Genomic DNA, 21,596 nt, shown 5'->3' with positions numbered 1-21,596 from the left:
CACCCACCTCGGCCTCCCAAAGTGCTGGGATTACAGGTGTGAGCTACCATGTCCAGCCCTAAACTGACATTTTAATATTTAAAATTAAATTTAAGTCTTATGATACTAAACTAAAATACAGTTGTCCCTTGTTATAGATTGGGGATTAGTTCTAAGATCCCCAAATATACCAGAATTTGCATACTCAAGTCCCACAGTTGGCCCTTCAGAACCTGCGTGTATGAGAAGTGGCTCTCCATATAGGTGGGTTTTAAATTCTGCAAATACTGTATTTTGGATCTGTGTTTGATTTAAAAAAAACTGCATGTAAGTGGACCCATGCGGTTCAAACCCATGTTGTTCAAGGGTCAGCTGTAGTTCTGTATTAAAACATTGTCCAAAACCAAAAAGCTTTTATCCAAACTAGAGGAGAGTGAGCCAGATGAATGTGAGTGGAAACCAGATGGAGTTTCAGGTCTTTCAGGGCACCCTTGGTAGCTGCCATGAGGTGAATGGTGACAGCAGTGCACAGGAGGCACAAGAAGGGCAGCCAAAGCTATACCTGGGAAGGGTGTGGGAAGTAAGAGGGGAGCATTCTGTTAGGGGCAGAGAAGAATCCCACTCACAAGAGATGACCAAGAGTAAACCTGCCTGCCTGCCAAAAGTAGGCAAGATTTGATGGGTCAAAGCACAAGACCATTTCTACTCAAAGCACAGCAAACAGTATTAGCATCAACATAATAGTGCTGGTTCCTCAGCCCGTGCCCATGGGAGATGTGCTGTGATAGGTCTAGATGGTGCCTGTGTGCACGGCCTTGTAGCCGATGATCACGGGGCCCAGGGCTCAGTACTCTCTGTAGCAAGCAGCAAAGGAGCACCCTCCCTCCCTGAGAAGTTAGTGGTGCCAAGAGACATGCCCTGGTCACCTTGACCTTCTTAGCCACCTGCTTGAGCAGCTGTGGAAACTGCTTAGTAACTAATTCTTTTACCCAGATGTTTCTTCAGGATCTCATTACATCTTGCAGTGATCATTGACACCCGTTGTCACTGTGTGGTTAACAGAGATCTTGAACTGGCCAATTACCAGGCTAATGGAGAATTTTTTTTTTTTAATCGAATGGGATACTGCCGTTGTTAGACCTTGTTGGGTAGAGGAGGGGAGAGTATGAGTCTTAGTTTATTTTTAATTGTCGAACAGATTCCAAGTTCTTAATTAAAATATTGAAACTTCATGACTTTTAGGACAAAATAATTCATTTTATAAATGACTAAGACTTCTATCGTAGAAAGCCCTGGAGCTCTGCTTATCAGAGAACACTCTGGATAAAGAGATGTGACATGCTGTTTTTTGTGTCATCTTTACGCTATAAACTTCCTCTGCTAATCCAAGTATTCTTTGTTCACGTGAGACTGCAAATTTAAGCTGCTTCTTCCAGCAAGTTTTCCACCATATGCTAGAACTTAAATAGAAGTGTGATTTTTGTAAATTTCTCTATGTGTGAAAAATGCAGTTTTGAAATTGTAATATGTTTGAGCATGTTAGAATTTGTTCTGTGTGGGCAGACTGTCCATTCTTATTAATGCAGTTAAACAGGTTTTTGAATGTTCCCTTTTAACTTTGGGGTCAGGCTGTCACTTCTTGTTTCTCTGCTCTAATAAATTGCGATGGTGACTTTGGCAGGCTATCAAATGAATTTCCTTACTGGCTGCTTTTCCTTCTCTTCTTTTAACTGTGACTGTCCGCCAAGATCAGTGGCCTCTGAGAGAGTGGTGTTTTGGTCCTGCTAATTCACATCCTCTCTTTGGTCTGTTTCTTCTGACAGCTTTGGGATCTGGACTTATATGCCATGCCCTTTAAACAAAGTTCTTAAAAATCTTCAACTAATTCTATACTTAGAGAAAAGATGCAAAAATAGAACAGGGAGTTCCATAATTACCTGCCTTTAGCCAGTTTCCCCCATTGTTAACATCTTACATAACCAATTGTTAGGTGATTTTGTACAAAATAAGAAATTAATATTAGTGTTGGGCGTGGTGGCTCACACCTGTAATCCCAGCACTTTAGGAGGCTGAGGCCAGGTGGACCGCTTGAGGTCAGGAGTTCGAGACCATCCTGGCCAACATGGTGAAACCTTGTCTCTACTAAAATACAGAAAAATTAGCCAGACATGGGGGTGCATGGCTCTAATCCCAGCTATTCGGGAGGCTGAGGCAGGAGAATCACTTAAGGTTGCAGTGAGCCGAGATGCACCACTGCCCTCCAGCCTGGGTGACAGAGCAAGAGTCTGTCTCTCAAAAAAGAAAAAAAAAAAAAAGAAAGAGAAAAGAAAAAGAAATTAACATTGGTACAGTCCTATTCACTAAACTGCAGACCTCATTTGAATTGTCTGAGTGTTTCCACTAGTGCCTGTTTTTGTTTCAGGATCCAGTCTGGGATCCCATATCCCAACGAGTTGGTTTTTTCTGTTTCCTTCAGCCTATGACAAACCCTCTGTCTTTCCTTGTCCTTTATAACCTTGACACTTCTGAAGAATACTTCTCAGGCATTTTGTAGAAAATCACTCAATTTTGTCTGTTTTCTTGTTATTGGAATAGGTCATGTCTTTTGACAACAATACCATAGAAATAGGTCCTTCTCAGCACTTCTTATCAGGGGGTTCATAGGATGTCAGTGTGTCTCCTACTGGTCACATTAACTGTGATCATTTGGTTAAAGTAGTGTCTGCTGTGTTTCTCCACTGAAAAGTTACTATCTCTTCCTTTGTAATTAGTAAATAAATACCTTGGGGGAAGATCATTTGTTACTATGTAAATATATCCTCAAACTTTTGCTCAGGAATTTTGGCCGCCATTGGTGGATCTTGCCTGCAACAATTACTCTGGTGTTCAAATGGTTATTTTCTGTTTCCTTCATTCGTTTTTCATTATTAGTGGAATTCTCCCATAAAGAAGAGCTGACTATTCTCATTAATATTATTATGGAGTCATGGGTATTTATCTTATTCTGTGTACTGTCATTGTTTATTTTGTTGCTCAAATTGTTCCAGCTTTGGCTACTAGGAGGGCTTCAGCTTGGCTCCTGGGTCCTTTGGACAAGCCCCCATCCTTTTATGAGCACTTCTTTACTTCATTTATTTATTTTTTTTGAGATGGAGTTTCACTCTTGTTGCCCAGGCCGGAGTGCAATGGCGAAATCTTGGCTCACTGCAACCTGCACCTCCTGGGTTCAAGCGATTCTGCTGCCTCAGCCTCGCAGATAGCTGTAATTACAGGCACATGTCACCATGCCCAGCTAATTTTTGTATTTTTAGTAGAGATGGGGTTTCACTATGTTGGCCAGGCTGGTCTCGAGCTTGTGACCTCAGGTGATTCGCCCGCCTTGGCCTCCCAAAGTGCTGGGATTACAGGTGTGAGCCACCATGCCCGGCCCACTTCTTTACTTCTGATACAAGGTATTTCAGGCTTATCTTGTACTTCTTCGCCCCAGCTCTGGAATCAACCTCTTCTCCAAGGGCCCTGGTTTCTTTTGCTGGAGAATGGCATTTAGAAACCAAAGTCTACATGCTAGGTATACTCTTTGGTATCAGGATGTCATTACTTCTAGGTCTTCTCAGTAGATAGAACTAGGAAGTGTATTATATCCACACATATGCATATATCTGTATTTCTCTATCCATCCTCTCTCTCTCCCTCTGTGTGTATGTGTGTGTGCGTGTGTGTGTGTATGTATCAAAAACCGTAAGTTTATACTCATTCTCTCTCATTTCAATTTAACATTACAGAGTTTATTTTAGCCTTCTCTTATTGATATATAACTTCGTACTGCGACAGTGAGAGTCCTGGCTATAATTATCTATAATGTATTTACTACAAAGAAGTAAATAAGTTCGTAGTTTCAGAATTGCTAACTTATACCTCCTTAAGAAACACATTTACTACCAGATTTACAGCATTTATGTACAATTCTTTTTGCCTTTAATTTTATAGCATCCAGTCAAGATACTGTTTTCCAGTTACTTAGGTTAGTTCTTTCTTCCTATCCCATTCACCATGGTGTTACCCATTTGCAATAGTTAGGGTTATTTGTACATGCTGTATTCCACTTTGGGTTTGCCATATCTCGCTTGGTTTTAACTAATTGTTTAATTTTGGAGTGTGTGAAGGGTGTGTGATACATCACTGTGGCCCTAGGAGTCAGATACAAAAAGGCCTGCTCAGTGCCAGGCCTCCTCAGCCCTGCTTTCCCGTTCCCATTCCCCTTTTCCCCAGCCACCCCATAAGTAATCAGTCTGTTTAATTTCTGGCTTATTTGTCCTGTATTTCTTTTGTTTTGTGCCATTTTAAACTCATCAGGTTTGTATGAAAAATTATTGACTCTGGCAGTAGGGACATATTCACTCCCACCTCATCCTTGTCAGCCACTCCTTACCTGAGGGAGAGAACCACAGCACTGAAAGGTGGGGGTCGTGGGATAAAACTAGAAACTTTATGGGTTTAGCACCTCAATATTTTTATATCTTAGCTACCTGTATATAATTTGGTAACATTTGATGTTTAACTGATTTTTTTAAAAAGTTTACTTATTTATTTATTTTGGAGACAGAGTCTCACTCTGTTGCCTAGGCTGGAGTGCAGTGGCACGATCTTGGGATCTCAGCTCACAGCAACCTCTGCCTCCTGGGTTCACATGATTCTCATGCCTCAGCCTCCCAAGTAGCTGGGATTACAGGTGCCCACCACAACACACCCAGCTAATTTTTATATTTTTAGTAGAGACAGGGTTTCACCATGTTGGCCAGGCTGGTCTTAAACTTCTGAGCTCAGGCAATCCACCTACCTCGGCCTCCCAAAGTGCTAGGATTAAGGGCATGAGCCACTGCTCCTGGCCTAAAGTTTAACTGATGTTTTATTTAGCACGTGCTAATAAAGCAAAAGGGGATAGGAAAGAATGTACCTTTTTCTGCAGTATCTTATTCACCCTCCTTTAACACTAAATACTTTATAATCACACAAATATTATACTCCATGAAACAAAATGAAAGCTTCACACATAAGGATAAGGTCCCTGTTGATGTTTGTTCTCCAACATCAGACTACTTTGTGATCCTTTTAGATTCTTTGTACATTTCTAAACATATGTGCCTGTAGGAGGGGATATATATATATAAAACTATTTTATAAGTGTGAGTTCTTTTTTTTCTTTTTGGTTAACATCAAAGGTCTACTGTAACTTTCAGCTTCTGTTTCTGGTGTATAGTCCTGCCTCATTGTTTTTAACATTTGCAGAGTGTTTCTTGGTGAATGTCCTTGCGTGTGGCTCCAACACACATGTGGATGCTCAGCAGTGGAAATCCCAGCTGTGTCCATTCTTCTTCTAGTCAGTACAGCAGCTGCTCTCCTGAGTGGCTGTGCCATTTTGCCATTTTCCACCAGCATCACATCAAATACTCATTTCTCTACTTTTCATCAATACCTGATGTTTCCTATGTCTTAAATTCTGGGCAGTTTGAGGGTCAAAAGTAGTCTTTTGTTTTAATTTGCTTTCTTTCAGGATAGTGAGGTTGAGTTTCCAGTAATTATTAGCCATGTATACACATTTCCTTTTCTGTGATTTGCCCATTTTAACAATTTTTCTTTTCTTGTTGATGTGTATAAGACTTTATATATGCTAGATTTGTTCGTTTAATAAATATTTTTTGATCTCTTAACTATACATCCCGGCACTTCTGTAGGTGCTGGGATACTAGCATGAAACAAAGTCTCTAATTTCACAGAAATTACCATCAGAAGAGGAAATTGGGCCAAGTGTGGTGGCTCACACTTGTAATTCTGGCACTTTGGGAGGCAGAGGCGGGCAGATCACTTGCGGTCAGGAGTTCGAGACCAGCCTGGCCAACATGGTGAAACCCCGTCTCTACTAAAAATACAAAAATTAGCTGAGTGTGGTGGTGCATACCTGTAATTGCAGCTACTCAGGAGGCTGAGGCAGGAGAATTGCTTGAGTCCACGAGACAGTGGTTGTAGTGAGCCGAGATCGCACCACTGCACTCCAACCTGGGCCACAGAGCAAGACTCCATCTCAAAAAAAAAGAGGACATTGGACCAAAGGAAATCTAAATAAATGAATGAGATTATGCAAATGTTAATAAGTGCTATCAAAAATAGGGTAACGGTAAAGAGAGTACCTGAATGGGTCGGGAGCCCAGTTTTCCTTTGTAAAAACTCTGTCCCCTGTGTATTAGGTGTTAGGTGGAGTGGTCAGGGAAGGCTTCTCAGAGAAAGTAGGAGCTGAGATGAGTAATAAGAAGGAACCAGCCACAAGAAGTGTCCAGACGGAGAACATAATGTGCCTCAGCCTGTGATCAAGGGTGACAGGTCAGACCATCGTAGGTAGACACAGGGGACTCCTCAACACAAGTGATTGTCAGAGGCGTTAGAGACATCCTCTCAGGAGCAGGGTTGACATCTGAGAGGCCGAGGTTGGTTTCAAGGGGAGAGGTTCCTCAACTCGTCTTCCTTCCCTCCCTAGGCTAGGTTACCAGAAGGAGCTTTGCTCCTGGGGTTTGTGCTTCAAGACTTGATCGTTGGGTTTTGTGGTTGTTTTAAGGCACAGGCCTTTTCTTTAATAAAGGAAAATTTTCTGTTTCAGATTACCTAGGAACAGTACGATTTGGGGTTATCACAAATAAACATCTTGCGAAACTGGTATCCTTAGTACACTCTGGAAGTGTGTATTTACATAGACATTTCAACACATCACTTGTAAGTATTTTGAAATCACGTTTATATTAGCGCAGTGGTTCTTAACCTTGTTTAGGTCACGGACTGCTTTGAGAATTGGATAAAATCTATGGACACTCTCTAGAAAAGCGCGCATGATTTTATATATGAATGGAGAGTTCTTCCAGCCCCACCCTAGAGCCCAGGCCCCAGATTAAGAACCCATGCATTAGAGGGCTCTTGAAATTAATGTGCCGAAATTCTTTATTTGTATTCTTAGATTTTGATACAGACTTGAAAGTTTTTCTTCCTGGATAAAATTACGGAGTTACTCTCTTGGAGAATTGTTACTCTGAGCCTGTGTTTTCAGAAGCTAGGCTTCCACTGAGTGATGTTCTCTGTTTATCTGTTTCTTTTATGATGAGCAGTAATGTGACATGCTTTTCTCCTTAGCTGATGTAAAGGGTTTTTGAAGTTCTTGTCAAGTCACAGTGAGAAGTTGATGGCTTCTCATCCCAGAGAGCCTCGGTTTTCCATTGTCGCCTTTGTCCCCAATTTCATTTGCTTTCTGTGGAGCAGCCTGAACTCAGCTGCTTCTGAGCATTGACCTGTGTCCTGTTCAGTCCCGTGCTTCTACTCTATTGCTGCTTCCTCAGTCACATCAGTGAGCTGACTTTCCTGAAGTATTCTCTGTCTCTCGCATCATTGTCTGTAACTTACAGGTCATATACAGATCAATTTCCCTGCACCCAGTGTACCCAGCTTTTAAAACCTGTGCCCCCCTTGGCACAATGTCTGAGTCTTGTGCCTTCGGAGGGACTATTGGGCCCACTCCAGGGGTGCCCCCTTGCTTGCCAGTCGCCCTGGCTTCTGCATATCTTCGTAGCCCAGATGTGCTTTACTTCTTGCAGTTTGTATTCCAAAAGTCAAATGTATTTTTGTGTTTTCTAAATAGAAATGTTTGAGTGTAGTTTGAGTATGGTTTTTCAGACTCCCACCGTTCCACCTTGACAATCACTGCTGTAGCTGTTTCTCTGCTGCCCACCTACGCTCCTTGTGCCTCTGCCTAAGCTGCTTTGATATCATCTGCTTTTGCTATCTGTCATTTTCCTACATCCTTCATTTTTAGCATGTTACACAGCCTCCATATATTTATTTATAGTAAAGGGTACTGAGAAAGAAATTAAAAGTAGATGGGGAAAAAAAGGGAGGACTATGAGATGGAAAAATATATCAGGTTTACTGCTTCGATTTGGTAGTGTTTAAGGTTCGTTGGTTTGTGTAGCAGTAGAATTCCTTTTATCGAATGCAAGAATACTGGGATACCATTATTTTTAGAAACACAAGCAGTGGTTATCTTCGTTATGAGTCAATTTAAATCTTCGTTTTGAGGAGTTTTAAATATCTCATTTTGTAAAACCCTCTGAAGTACCCCTTTGGTAGTTCTCTTTGAAGCCAGTGATTTATATTGTTAGAATTTCAAAAATAATTTTATGTTCACATACATTGGTTGTTTATAGCAAAACAAAGCAAAAAATCTAAGTGTCTCTTTCGTTTATTTGTGCACATAAAATACGATCCGTGGCCTTGTGCAAGTTTAGGTCATCTTTGATTGATGAAGACATGTATTGACTTCCTGCTCTGTGCCTGGTGTTGGTCTAGTCCCAGAGGATACAAGTGAACAGAACAGACAGGCTGTGCCGCACAGAGGCGCCATTCTGCCCTTGGGGGGCAGCATTTGAAGGACGAAGGTCAAAATCGAAGTGAACCTTGACTCCATAATTTCTATTCCCTTAAGTATGTCTTGGTCCTTTTATAAATACCCAGTGACGTTTAATGCCTGTCCTTGGACAGGGTGGTAGAGGTTGTTACCGCCACCAGCTGGCAGGAAGAATTATTTGTTGATAGGTGGGTCTGTCTCAAGGCAGAAAGATGAATCACACGATATGGAAGTCATCTCCTGCAACCACTTTTGTTTTTTCAACCACTCGTGAGGAAATGCTGTCTCTGGAGAAGCAGGTGTTGGCTGCACAGCGGAGCCAGGCCCCGCTCCGAGCCTGGGTTTTCTCACCTGCAGTGGTGGGGTTGGGACAGCACTGATGTGCCTTGAGCTTGCCCTACCTCACTGAGCTCTCCTTTTTCCTCTGTGCCTTTGTCCTTCACAGGTCTTTCCTAGGGAGGTCCTGAACTACACAGCTGAGAACATCTGTAAGTGGGCCTTAGAAAACCAGGAGACGCTCTTTCGGTGGCTGCAGCCACACGGAGGCAAGAGTCTCTTGCTGAATAACGAGCTGAAGAAAGGACCAGCGCTGTTTCTGTTCATACCTTTTAATCCCCTGGCCGAAAGTCATCCTTTAATAGACGAGGTAAGAGCTGTGATGCGAAAAGCACCTCATGAGGAGTCGGGAAGCCTCATCTACATGGCCCCTCTCATCCCGCGCTCAGTCATTTACTCTGGCAGCTATCTGAGCATTGCTCTTTGCCCCTCCATATGGGCAGGAGAGAGCCCATGTCTAGGACAGGGATTGCCGCAGCCTCTCTGGCCATGTTTATTGACAGCTGTTAGCATCTGGAGTGAGTGGGAAGAGGCAGGGAAGCCACACTGTGCCCCTCTAGAGAAGGACCTAATGCCCTCTTCTCATGTGACTGCTGTTGAGCCTCCTGTTTGGGAGGTGAAGCAGGGAGTGGTAGGAACACAGGGCGAGCTTAGTGAGGCCTAGGAGATGCCATTGTCTTGGGGGTTTGGCCAGGCTGCCAGCCTTGGCCATCGTCAGGACAGCAGAGGAGAGCAAGCAGCAGCAGTGATGTTGGGACACCTTGTTTCTCTGAACCTTCCTTGTCGTGCAGAAGCCAGGGTGGTTTTCAGAGGCAGCGCCATTGGAGCCTGCTGTTCCTGCCTGTCTTCGGCTTCATCTGCTGCGCCTTCTCTGGGCGTGAGTTTATTTTCTACACGGAGCATTTGGAGGCACTTAGAGACAGCAGGCATAGTACGCAGAGCGAGCCTGGGGTGGCAAAATTGCATTTACTGAGGGTTTTATTTTTTCTCTCCCTCAAGGATCCCTTAATTGGCCAAAACCAATTTCAGACAGCCAGCGTACCACTGGCCAGCTAAGCAGATGCTGCCTGTCCCTGAGGCCCTCAGTGCTGGCCTGGCCCCCTGCCTGGAGGGACAGGGAGGCAGGACTTCTCGCCCAGCTGGATCCCTCCCTTTGCTGTGCTGGAGTCTTTTTGTTCAAGTTAGGATTCCCCTGGGGAGTATTCTGAATGAATGCTGCTCTTTGGCTTAGAGGAAGAAAGAAGAAAGAAATGAAATAGCTTTGTTTCTTCCTCTCTAATTAGGGAGGACTCAAAGTAATAAAACTATTTCTTTAGAAAATTTTCACTACATGGATCTTTTGTGAACTGAGACACCATTTCAAATGACTAGGGCTTTACTGTATCTAATATTAATAGCCTTAAAGCTCGTTGTAGGAAAGGAAGGTTTTGGTGTGGCTGTGGTTGTGGATTTGGAGAGTTCTCTCCTGTCTGGTTTGGGTGTGTAGTGGTCCTGGTGGGGTTGTCTACCCAGAGGGTTGTGGTTGGATTTAGGCACCTGGTGGGAAGACTCTTTCTAGCCTGTTGTTTCTGAATGATTGTCCCCTCCAGCAGTCCACAAATCCTCTACCTACCAACAGGCCTCCTTTTTATCATGGTTTTGCCTGTGACTCCTTTCTTTGGGGCTTCCATTGTCTCTGTGAGGTAAGTGCATTCCCTTAACCTCAGCACGTGGGTGAGATGACTGAACACCAGGCAGCATCTCACCATATTATGAACTACTAGACAAGCAAAGTGCCTGTCCAGCACATTTCCCTTTTTGTTTCAGGTCAGTTTAGCAAATGTTTACTGAGCACTGCGCTGGGAAGCTCCAGGGGAGAAAGGATGGATGCAACACCATCTTGTCCTGTGGTCTTAGAGGCTTGTCCAGTACAGGGAGTGAAAGCCTGCCTATAATTCAAAGTAGAGGATGATCAGGCCCAGGGTCAGGAGGAACCGAAGGAGGGAGGGTGCCATCTCAGAAAGCGGGGTCCTGGACAGGGGAGGGGTTAGCAGAGGCTTTGGATGGGTGAAATATTCTAGACAGACTTGTAGGGGCAGCCAGGATCTTCATAGGTTGAGAAAAACTTATGGGAAGGAAGACCCTGAGCAGCAGCATGAGGGACGGGAGTTGCCGCAGGTTTGGGTGTTAGGAAGGAGGCTGGAGTTTGTGGTCTGCAGGAAGGGCTAACTGGGGAGAGATCTTGAAAAAGCCTTTGGAGGAGAGGGCCTTGAAGACTTCTCTGAGGATTTCAAGATTAATCATAGTCATCCAAGTCTTTGTCTTCTCTTTTTTTTTTTTTTTGAGTTAGGGTCTGCCTTTGTTGCCCAGGTTGGAGTACAGTGGTATGATCTCAGCTCACTGCCTCCTGAGCTCAAGTGATCCTCCCACCTCAGCCTCCCAAGTAGCTGGGACTACAGGTGCACGCCTCTACGCCTGGCTAATTTTTGTATTTTTTTCTAGAGATGGGGTTTCGCCATGTTACCGAGGCAGGTTTCAAAAGCTCTGGGCTCAAGCGATCTTCCTTGGCCTCCTAAAGTGTTGTGATTACAGGCATGAGCCACTGCCCTCGGCCCATACAAGTCTTACTGACAATGAAGAGATGCAACCAGAGCTGTGCGTTATCATTATGAAAGCTTTTCTGGCAGCAGGGTTCCAGAAAACTGTGAAGCAGTAAGAACCTGAACTTGGTGGTAGAGGTGGAGGATGGAAAGTAGGGTCTATGATCCGGGAAATTGTGACATAGTGACTAGAGATGAAGAAGCCTTTGGGCATTTAGGTAAGGTGGGAAGGATGAACACTGTACTTACGCAAGATGAGCTGTAAATTCATTAGCTTGCTGACCATGAAAGAGTTAGGTGGCTTTATTTTTCCATTACCAGCTTAGGCCTTACATTGGGCAGAAAGTTGAGGATGCTTGCATTGTTGAGAAGAGAGAGGTCATCTTAGAATGAGTGGAATAAAGTTGCGGGCATACTAAGCACCGACATTCTGGACAGTTGTGCTGTGGTGTGTGTAGGATGCCAGTCAGGAGTGACCATATGGTGGCTGCACCAAGCCCATACTGGGTAGCTGCTTCTACACACATGCTTACCTGCATGCATACCCAGACACATGCCTGTGTGTACACACACACGCAAAAGCACAGATCCTGACACCGGTGTAAGGCCACTGACACCCCGGTGTCTCTAGAGAGTTCTAGAGAAGTTATAAGATATTGCAGTGTGTATTACACAACTCGTTAATCAAAGGAAATGCTTACCTCAGCCAGCAAAGAGTCTTCGTGACTTGTTTTCTATTTTAAAAGCATTTATTTGAGGCATTCACATCATCTGAATCTTGTAAGCAAAGGCGTGGTTATCATGTTCAGACTCACAGATTTCCCTGATTAAAGAAAATGGAAGGAACCATCTACTCTGTGAACAGTTAAAGTATTTGCCAAGATTTCCTTAATTATTCACATGAAATTAAATGACATCAAGTGATACACATAATGTGACATAACTTGAGTTGTGTTTTCAAAACTGCCTGTTATGTAAAAAGGAATAGAAACATAAATACCCCTTCATAGGAGAAAAATGATAACGCCTAACTCTTTAAGAGCATTGCTGGCCAGGCACAGTGGCTCACGCCTGTAATTCCAGCACTTTGGAAGGCTGAGGTGGGCACATCACATCACCTGATACCAGGAGTTCAAGACCAGCCTGGTCAGCATAGTGAACCCTCGTCTCTACTGAAAATACAAAAATTAGCCGGACGTGGTGGTGTGCGCCTGTAGTCTCAGCTATTTGGGAAGCTGAGGCAGGAGACTCGCTTGAACCTGGGATGCAGAGGTTGCAGTGAGTCAAGATCGTGCCACTGTCCTCTAGCCTGTGCAACAGGAGCAAAACTCCATCTCAAAAAAAGCATCGCTGGTCAGGTGTGGTGGCTCATGCTTATAATCCCAGCAGGATTACAAGCCCTGGGAGGCCGAAGCAGGTGGATCACCTGAGATGAGGAGTTCAAGACCAGCCTGGCCAACATGGTGAAATCCCGTCTCTCCTAAAAATACAAAAAAATTAGCCAGGCGAAATAAAAATAGAAAGAATTAACTGGGCATGGCGGTGCATGCCTATAATCCCAGCTACTTGGGAGGCTAAGGCAGGAGAATTGCTTGAACCTGGAAGGCGGAGGTTGCAGTGAGCTGATACCATGCCATTGCAGTCCGGCTTGGGCGACAAGAGTGAAACTCCATCTCAAAAAAAGAAAAAAAAAGCATTGCTGCAGACCGAATACTTTCTTCAATTAAAAATATTATTTACGTGGCTGCTTTGTTTATGAGATACTGACGATAAAAGAAATGAAGAAAGACTTTTCAAGGAATTTTCTTCTCTATAATATAGTTAATGATCTCCTACTTGGACTTCTGTAAAAGATTACAGTAAATCTTGAAGTCTTATAGAGGTTTTTGGAGGAGTGGGTGGGAGTAGTTGTCTATTACTGCGTCTTTGAATATAAAGCAGTACCAGGATGGGGCCAGAGGGCATCTGGGCTCTTCATGGATTATATACGCTTGACCTTGTTAGTACTGCATACTGTCAGAGCCTCATCCAAAAACCACTGAGATGTTTTTGTGCAGGGGAAATAAAATTTCAAGCACTGGCCTATCATCTAAAGTGACTTCTTTTCTTTACCCAGTAGTTTTCTGGTGGGTTATAAAGTGACTTTTTATATGCCAAGAACTATTGAAACAATTTATTCTTCTGTACAAATATGTATGTTTTGAATTAACTATAAATATTACATGTTATAAAACATTTTTATTTTTATAAAACTTGTTTTTTTAAATTGGAAATTACACTCATTAAATTGTTTTACACACACACACACACACACACACACACAGCGAAACAAAATCCTGAGTGACAGCAGCCTGTAACTAACTGTGGTGAGATTTGATTCAAGTTGACACACTCTTCTGTTTTAGAGAATAAATGCCTTTGGATTATAACTTACTTGTCTTTCTCAGAAAACCAGAATGGGTGGTGGGTAATGAAATATTATTTTTGGAAATGGAAGAATCTTAGAATAAAATGTAAATCCAAATTGCCAATACTGGCCTGACGCTAAAGTGGCAAATCTTACCAAGAAAGGGGATTGTGTGCATTACTCTGAGCTGCCACTTATTCATCAGGGGTTTACTGAGCATTTGTTATGTGCCTGGCCCTGTACTGGGCCCCGGGGATGGCAGGATAAATCCAGTGTGGCTTCTGCCTGTGAGGTTCCATAAGCTTGTGGGGAAGAAGTCTGTCTCAGCAGAAGCTTGTGAGACTATAGAAGGGGCCTCAGGGACATTGGAGGTGCAGAAACTAGCTCTTCCTGGAGTGAGAGCAGGGCTAGCTTCCCTGAAGTAGCTGCCCTGGTGCTGGGCCTTAGGAACAGATGGAGGAGGCGGTGTCCCCAGCCAGGCCTCCGTAACAGCGTGGCATTGCAGGAGGGCCTGGTCTGTTCTGAAGAGGGTAGGGTGAGACTGGAAAGCCAAACGGGCCAGATTGTATGGAGGTTTTATCTCATGGGCAGCATATCATTTGGCCCAGGAGTGCCATGCCTGGGGTTGTATTTTTAAAAATACAGTAACCATCTCCCCCTGCACTCTCATCTACCCCTCTGCGGATTCTTGGTGATATGTTCCAAGACCCCCAATGAATGCCTGAAACCACAGATGGTACTGAACCCTGTATATACTACACACAAATTTCACTTTTCTTCACCATTTCATGGGTAGAAGATTCGTTCTTACCGAAGATCTTAGCAACCTTACCGTTTGTTTTTTTTTCCTCATTGAGACTTTTGCCATTTCACTTAAAGGAAGCGTTTTTGGCTTCTCTTTGGCATATCTGAATTGCCAGCATCACTACCCTTGCACTTTGGGGCCCTTGTAATAAAGGGTTACTTGAAGACAAGCACTGTGATACTGAGACAGTTGATCTGATAACTGAGTTGGCTACTAAGTAACAGGCTGGTAGCATCCACAGCACTGACACGCTAGACAAAGGGATGGCTCGCAATTTTGTAATGACAAAAATTTCATCACACTACTCAGAGCGACGTGTAGTTTAAAACTTACGACTTGTTTATTTCTGTAATTTTCCATTTAATATTTTTGAACCAGAGTTGACCATGGATAACTGAAATTGCAGAAAGTGAAACGTGGCTAAGGGGGTGCTAGTCCCTCAGTCATCCCCAGGCCCCTCACCACCTCTGCCCTGTATTTCAGATCACCGAAGTGGCCTTGGAGTACAACAACTGTCATGGGGACCAGGTGGTGGAGCGTCTCCTTCAGCACCTGCGGCGGGTGGATGCTCCAGTGCTGGAGTCCCTGGCCCTGGAAGCCCCGGCACAGCTGCCAGACCCGCCGCTGATCACAGCATCCCCCTGCTGCAACACTGTGGTGCTGCCGCAGTGGCACTCCTTCTCCAGGACCCACAATGTCTGTGAACTCTGTGTCAACCAGACTGCCGGGGGCGTGAAGCCGAGCTCGGTCAGCATGCCACAGTGCAGCTTTTTTGAAATGGCAGCAGCTCTGGATTCTTTCTACCTCAAGGAGCAGACCTTTTATCACGTGGCATCAGACAGCATAGAATGCAGCAATTTTTTAACTTCCTATAGCCCCTTCAGCTACTACACTGCATGTTGCAGGACCATAAGCAGGGGTGTGGCAGGCTTCATCGATTCTGAACAAGGTGTCTTTGAAGCCCCTACCGTTGCATTTTCTTCCCTTGAGAAGAAATGTGAGGTTGATGCCCCAAGCTCCGTTCCTCACATTGAGGAGAACAGGTATTTCTTTCCAGGAGTGGACATGACTAGCACAAACTTCACAGGCCTGAGCTGCAGAACCAACAAGACTCTCAACATCTACCTTTTGGATTCAAATTTGTTTTGGTTATACGCAGAGAGACTGGGTGCTCCGAGCTCCACGCAGGTGAAAGAATTTGCGGCAATTGTTGACGTGAAAGAAGAGTCTCACTACATCTTGGATCCAAAGCAAGCGCTGATGAAGCTCACCCTAGGTACTGTAGGCAGTTTATTTCCCCAAGCATTGTACATTTTGCTTGACTTCATATGGGTACATTTTATTGATGGCTCTCATTACATTTAGTTGTGGGGTAATGTCAGCTTCGTAGCTCATTTTAAGTCTTTGGACCACCATCAGTCGTAATTTTCAAAGAAGCTAATTTTGTTTGTTAAATGGAGCAGAAACTTCCTCACTCTAAATTTTGGATAAGTTTGTCATTTAGCCCATGGTGGGGGTAAGAGTCCCACTTTCTAAATTGGCGATTTCTGTCACATGTCTAAGGTAGAACCAGCTGCAGGCAGTGGGGACTTGGGGAGTAGAACCAGCAGGGAGGTGGAGAGCCATTCCGGTAGGATGTCCTAGGGGCTGATGAAAGGGAGCCTTGACAGCAGCTTTGTTCTAAAGGAGCTTAAAGAGAAGCAGTGAAGAAGGAAGTAGAGCTGTCTTGCCTCCCTTTTTGTCTCACAGGCTTAAATGTCTAAGGATCAAGACCATGAGACCTAATTTGTTCTGCTGCTGTTTCATAATGTACTGAGTAATATTGTTGGGACCTGGGGTACTTAGATTGTAACAGGTGTAAAATGCAAATAAATAAGTGTCAGTTGCAAACCAGCAAACCCCGCTTTTTGAGGAGTAAGACTCCGTGATGAGAAAGCATCCAGGGCTTGCCCCCGGGGCTTGGCAGCAACATTGGGCTGACCCACACTGGCCTGTTTCCCAGAGCTTTGCTGACGCCCCTGACTACACACAATGAAGTGAGAATTCAAAAGCCACGTTAGTTCAGCCTCATTGGAAACGTGAGGGAGGGTCAGTGTATGCCGAATGGAGAAAGGAGGAATTTGGTAGGGAAGGAAACCTTTCAAGTTTTACAAAGTATGAAATCAACAGTAGACTCAGAGCTTCTACATATGGGGCCTTTTAGCCATCCTCTTTCAAATCCTGGTGAAGCTTGTTTCTTACGTTAGACACATTTGTGAGAAGGCTTTATGTAAGTACTGATTTTTCTATCTCAATTGCTTATTATAAATCCAAGAGTTCTTCAGTGTTTAAAAGAACCTTGTGACCACTTTTTGAAGGGGATAATCTGTTGATATTACAGATTACTCCCAGTTCATGTTTTCTGAAGTCATTTTGATGTGTTGAGCTTTCTTAAAATGAAACAAGCATTTTTTAAAAAATGGGAAACAGACTCCAGAGAAATGGGGTCAGTGCTCCCACAAGCGTGTATTTTTGAGGTAGTCTGTATTAGATTTTCCTGAATTCCGTTCAGTAATGCTCAAGTGTTTAATGACCTCATAATGTGTTCACTTTGAATTTAAGGGTAATTGAAAAACGCCTACTTTAGATTTTTTTCCATCTTCTGTATCTTCTCTGATATGTTTAGCCTAGCTGTTCTTTGTCCTGTAGTTGGTGACAGAATTTTTAGGGAGCTTGTAAAAAACACCTACTGTGTGTCATTGTTGGTTTAGAGAGTTAATTCATAAGTCAGCTGTCTCTAGGGCAGTTTCAGAATTGAGGCTTTATTCAGATTAGGAAATAATTCTTGGTTTCATGTTTCAAAAACATAGCCAGCTAAGTGTTATTCAGATGCTGATCATGAATTCTCTTTCGTATTCACATGACATTCTTCACTTCCTCCTCCATTCTGCACACTGCATTGCCTGTTGCACCTCAAAATGGAGGGAGTTAGAAGAAAGAAAAAGAACTGAAACTTTAGCTAAGTGCAATAGTGTGAGCCTGTAGTCCCAGCTACTCTGGAGGCCGAAGTAGGAGGATCACTTGAGCCCAGGAGTTCAAGGCTACAGTGAGCTGTGATTGCAGCACTGCACTCCAGCCTGGGCGACACAGTGAGACCCTGTCTGTTAAAAAAACAAAAAAAAAGAAAGAAGTGAAATTCAAATTACTGTTGTTTCAGATGAAGCAAAGGACTCTGAAGATGGCAGAATTTGTGGTAAAACTTTTGGTTCAAGCCAGGGTTTTATTATTATGGGTTTTATGTATTTTCCACTGCATATAATTTTTTCTTAACCTTTAAAAAAAGAAACTTAACCTTAATAAAGGAAACAAAAAACTGTAGCTCCTTGTCCTCAAACTAATGAGCATTTAAACACATTCCACATTACTGTAGCTTGTGCAATTGCTACGTTTGTAGTTAAGCCTAAAGGTCTTAGTATTATAGGGTGAAATTTCTTGAAAAGATTGTGGCTTCTTTACAATTTATACAGTCTCACTTGGTGTCTATTTGTGGACCAGTCCTTTTAAAAAGAGAATGGTCTATGAATGTTAGAGCATCTAACACTGCATATTGTTTTGATATCTGCATTACTGTCTGCTGAGTTAATACTACCAGAGCTAAACCTGATGCCACCCAGGCAGCTTTGTTTGGGGTTTTGCTGATAGGTGAAATGTTAAAAATGTGAGACTGTGAAGTCATTCGAGTTTTTAAAATGTGGAGTTTAAAAGTAGGCCGGCTATTCTCCTTGTATCTAGAGAAGAGTTGATCTCATTTTCTCTTTATTTTTAGAGTCTTTTATTCAAAACTTCAGCGTTCTCTATAGTCCCTTGAAAAGGCATCTCATTGGAAGTGACTCTGCCCAGTTCCCGTCTCAGCATTTAATCACTGAAGTGACAACTGATACCTTTTGGGAAGTAGTCCTTCAGAAACAGGTATGGAGTCATGAGAGGCAAAAGTTAAGCCATCTATCCCTCTTAAAATAATTTCCAAACTGCAGTTGTTGGGGTGAGCAGCTGTTTTTGATATACAGAAGAGGAACCACGTGATGGTCCAATTGTGGACTGTGAATGAATTACATGTGGTTTTTAAATTTCAAAAAAGTGCTGGCCGGGCGCGGTGGCTTACGCCTCTAATCTCAGCACTTTGGGAGGCTGAGGCGGGCGGATCACAAGGTCAGGAGATTGAGACCACGGTGAAACCCCGTCTCTACTAAAAATACAAAAAATTAGCCGGGCGCGGTGGCGGGCGCCTGTAGTCCTAGCTACTCTGGAGGCTGAGGCAGGAGAATGGCGTAAACCCGGGAGGCAGAGCTTGCAGTGAGCCGAGATTGCGCCACTGCCCTCCAGCCAGGGGGACAGAGCGAGACTCCGTCTCAAAAAAAAAAAAAAAAAAAAAAAAAAAAAGTGCTTCAGAAAGCACAGAACTGGAAAGACCTAAAGATGAAAATTTTCACTGTAATATTTGCATAGGTAGCATTTATCAAGTGCTTGCTGGATTCTAAGCAGTAAGGAAAGAAATGAAGAAGAGCCCATTTCCCGGTGCAAGTAACAGCTGTCTTCCCCTTCCCACAGGATGTTCTCCTGCTCTATTACGCTCCGTGGTGTGGCTTCTGTCCATCCCTCAATCACGTCTTCATCCAGCTAGCTCGGAACCTGCCCATGGACACATTCACTGTGGCAAGGTAAGCAGGCCTTTTCTGCAGTGCTTTGGGCTGTATGCCCATTTTCACTCTTCTTTCAGCTTAGCCATATGGTGTGCGAGGGTCTGCCCATTTTCCATTAACCTTTGGTAGGACTTGGCTGGATTTAATTGTCAGGTTGAAGCCATGAGCAAAGCCTCTTTGAAACTGGACTTTTCCTCATGAATTCAGAGTGTTCCTTCCATGATGTTGATGTTTAGCCCTGACTAGATTCGTAGGTGGCTGAGTGCAGTTCTGTGGGGAGAGCACTGACCTGGTTGCCAGGATGGCCCCTTGGAATTCCATGGGACAGTTGCCCCAGGCAATGCCAGTGGGTCCTGGGATACCAAGCAGATCTCTCCACTAGCACTGGTTTACCTCATTTGTGAAATTAAAAGGAAAGGTCGGTAGATATCCACATTCTAATATTGTGATTCCATGGGTACTGTATGTGGGCTTTTGAAAAGTAAAATTTTAAAATATTTTTTGGAAGAAGAAGGCTCAAATACAGAGTTTTTAGATGGGGTAGTAAGCAGTTTTGGGTGGGGAAAACTGTTCAGATTTAACCCCCCGCCTCCCCCAAAACCCTACAGATAGATAAGAGTTAAATATGAAAAATCAAAACAAAAAATAGGATTTGCTGGTTCCTCTGAGAGATGGAAACTTTCGAAAGTGGAAGCAGTTGGAAAAGTAAAGAAAGAAAAATGGTCAGATTCCACTAGAAATACGTGCAGTGAAAGAAAACAGGGAAAGCAGACGAAAAGGGGGACCATTAAAAAATTTCACAGTGTCTCTGTGTCACCTGTTACATGCACTGTGAGTAACAATCAGAGCCAGATCTGAGGAGTTACTATGCTGGGAGAGTTTTCAATATACATATTACCTGAGTGAGTCCTCGCGACGCTTAGTGAAGGCACTCTGGTTAAAAAAAGAAAGTGCTGGCCGGGCGCGGTGGCTCAAGCCCGTAATCCCAGCACTTTGGGAGGCCGAGACAGGCGGATCACGAGGTCAGGAGATTGAGACCATCCTGGCTAACACGGTGAAACCCCGTCTCTACTAAAATACAAAACTAGCCGGGCGAGGTGGCGGGCGCCTGTAGTCCCAGCTACTCGGGAGGCTGAGGCAGGAGAATGGCGTAAATCTGGGAGGCGGAGCTTGCAGTGAGCTGAGATCCGGCCACTGCACTCCAGTCTGGGCAACAGAGCGAGACTCCGCCTCAAAAAAAAAAAAAAGAAAGTGCTATTTGTATTGAGGAGGAAACTGAGGCTTGGAAAGATTAGACAAGTTGCCCAGAGTTTCAACCTGCAAATGAGGGGCCAGGATTGAATCAGGCATTCATACTCCAGCCTCCCCCAAAATTAAAATGGTTTAGGAAACCATGGAAGCTGAGACAGATGCCATTGTGAACAAAGGACGTGAACAGGTTTTTCTTTTAAGAGGAGAGAGTAAGTAAACAAGTGGGGAAATTACAACCTAATAAATGTAAATTAAAACAGTAACAAAGTGTCATTTAACATATTAAAGTAATCAGTGATTTTAAGTGACAGAATGTTGTGTTGATAAAATAAAATGGAAACTGCAGTCAAATGTATCTAATGGAATGAGTACATTGCCATAACTCTTTTGGAAAGCATTTGGCAACATTTGCAAGAAATCAACAAAAACAGTTAACACATTTTTGACCCAGTTAATTTTACTTTGGAGAAGTAATGGAATAGGAATTCCAAAGAAGCATGAGCTCATGATTATAGCATTGTTTATATCCACCAGGAGATGAATGTTTAAGTAAATTATGGCTGGGCATTTAATGGAGTTTTTATCCTTTAACAATGCTTTTCATACACACAATTAATGGAAAAGAACAGAGTATGCAATATATGACAACTGTTCTTAAAAATATGTAAGCATATAGGCCGGGCATGGTGGCTCATGCCTCTAATCCCAGCACGTTGGGAGGCCGAGGTGGGTGGATCACATGAGGTCAGGAGTTCGAGACCAGCGTGGCCAACATAGTGAAACCCTGTCTCTACTGAAAATACAAAAATTAGCCAGGTATGGCAGCACGTGCCTGTAGTCCCAGCTACTCAGGAGGCTGAGGCAGGAGAATCACTTGAATCCACCAGGCGGAGGCTGCAGTGAGCCAAGATCACACCACTGCATTCTAGCCTGGGTGACAGAACAAGACTCTGTCTCAGAAAAAATTTTAAAAAGTAAGCATATAGACCAAGCCTGCATAAGAAAGGAGGGCCTGATTAGCCCAGTGGAATTCTGAGTGGATTTTTACAATGTTTTAATTTTATAGTTTGTGCTTTCTTCGAAGTAAAATCAGGTGAGAAAAGCATTTAATTATGGAATA

General features: G+C 43.5%; 1 protein-coding gene across 1 annotated transcript in view; it reads left to right on the top strand.

Moving 5' to 3' along the window:
- TXNDC11 (thioredoxin domain containing 11) overlaps positions 1–21,596 on the top strand; it is a 64,993-nt gene that overhangs the window by 37,070 nt on the left and 6,327 nt on the right. Inside the window, 5 exon segments of the mRNA XM_017890678.1 lie at positions 6,629–6,741; positions 8,865–9,065; positions 15,030–15,822; positions 18,352–18,494; positions 19,134–19,243. Of these exon segments, the coding sequence (XP_017746167.1) occupies positions 6,629–6,741; positions 8,865–9,065; positions 15,030–15,822; positions 18,352–18,494; positions 19,134–19,243 (1,360 nt within the window).

This window comes from Rhinopithecus bieti, unplaced genomic scaffold (assembly GCF_001698545.2).
Source record: "Rhinopithecus bieti isolate Rb0 unplaced genomic scaffold, ASM169854v2 scaffold_19459, whole genome shotgun sequence".
Lineage (NCBI taxonomy): Eukaryota > Metazoa > Chordata > Mammalia > Primates > Cercopithecidae > Rhinopithecus > Rhinopithecus bieti.
Note: the sequence above shows the minus strand (reverse complement) of the source record. Positions and strands in the feature narration are given on the sequence as shown.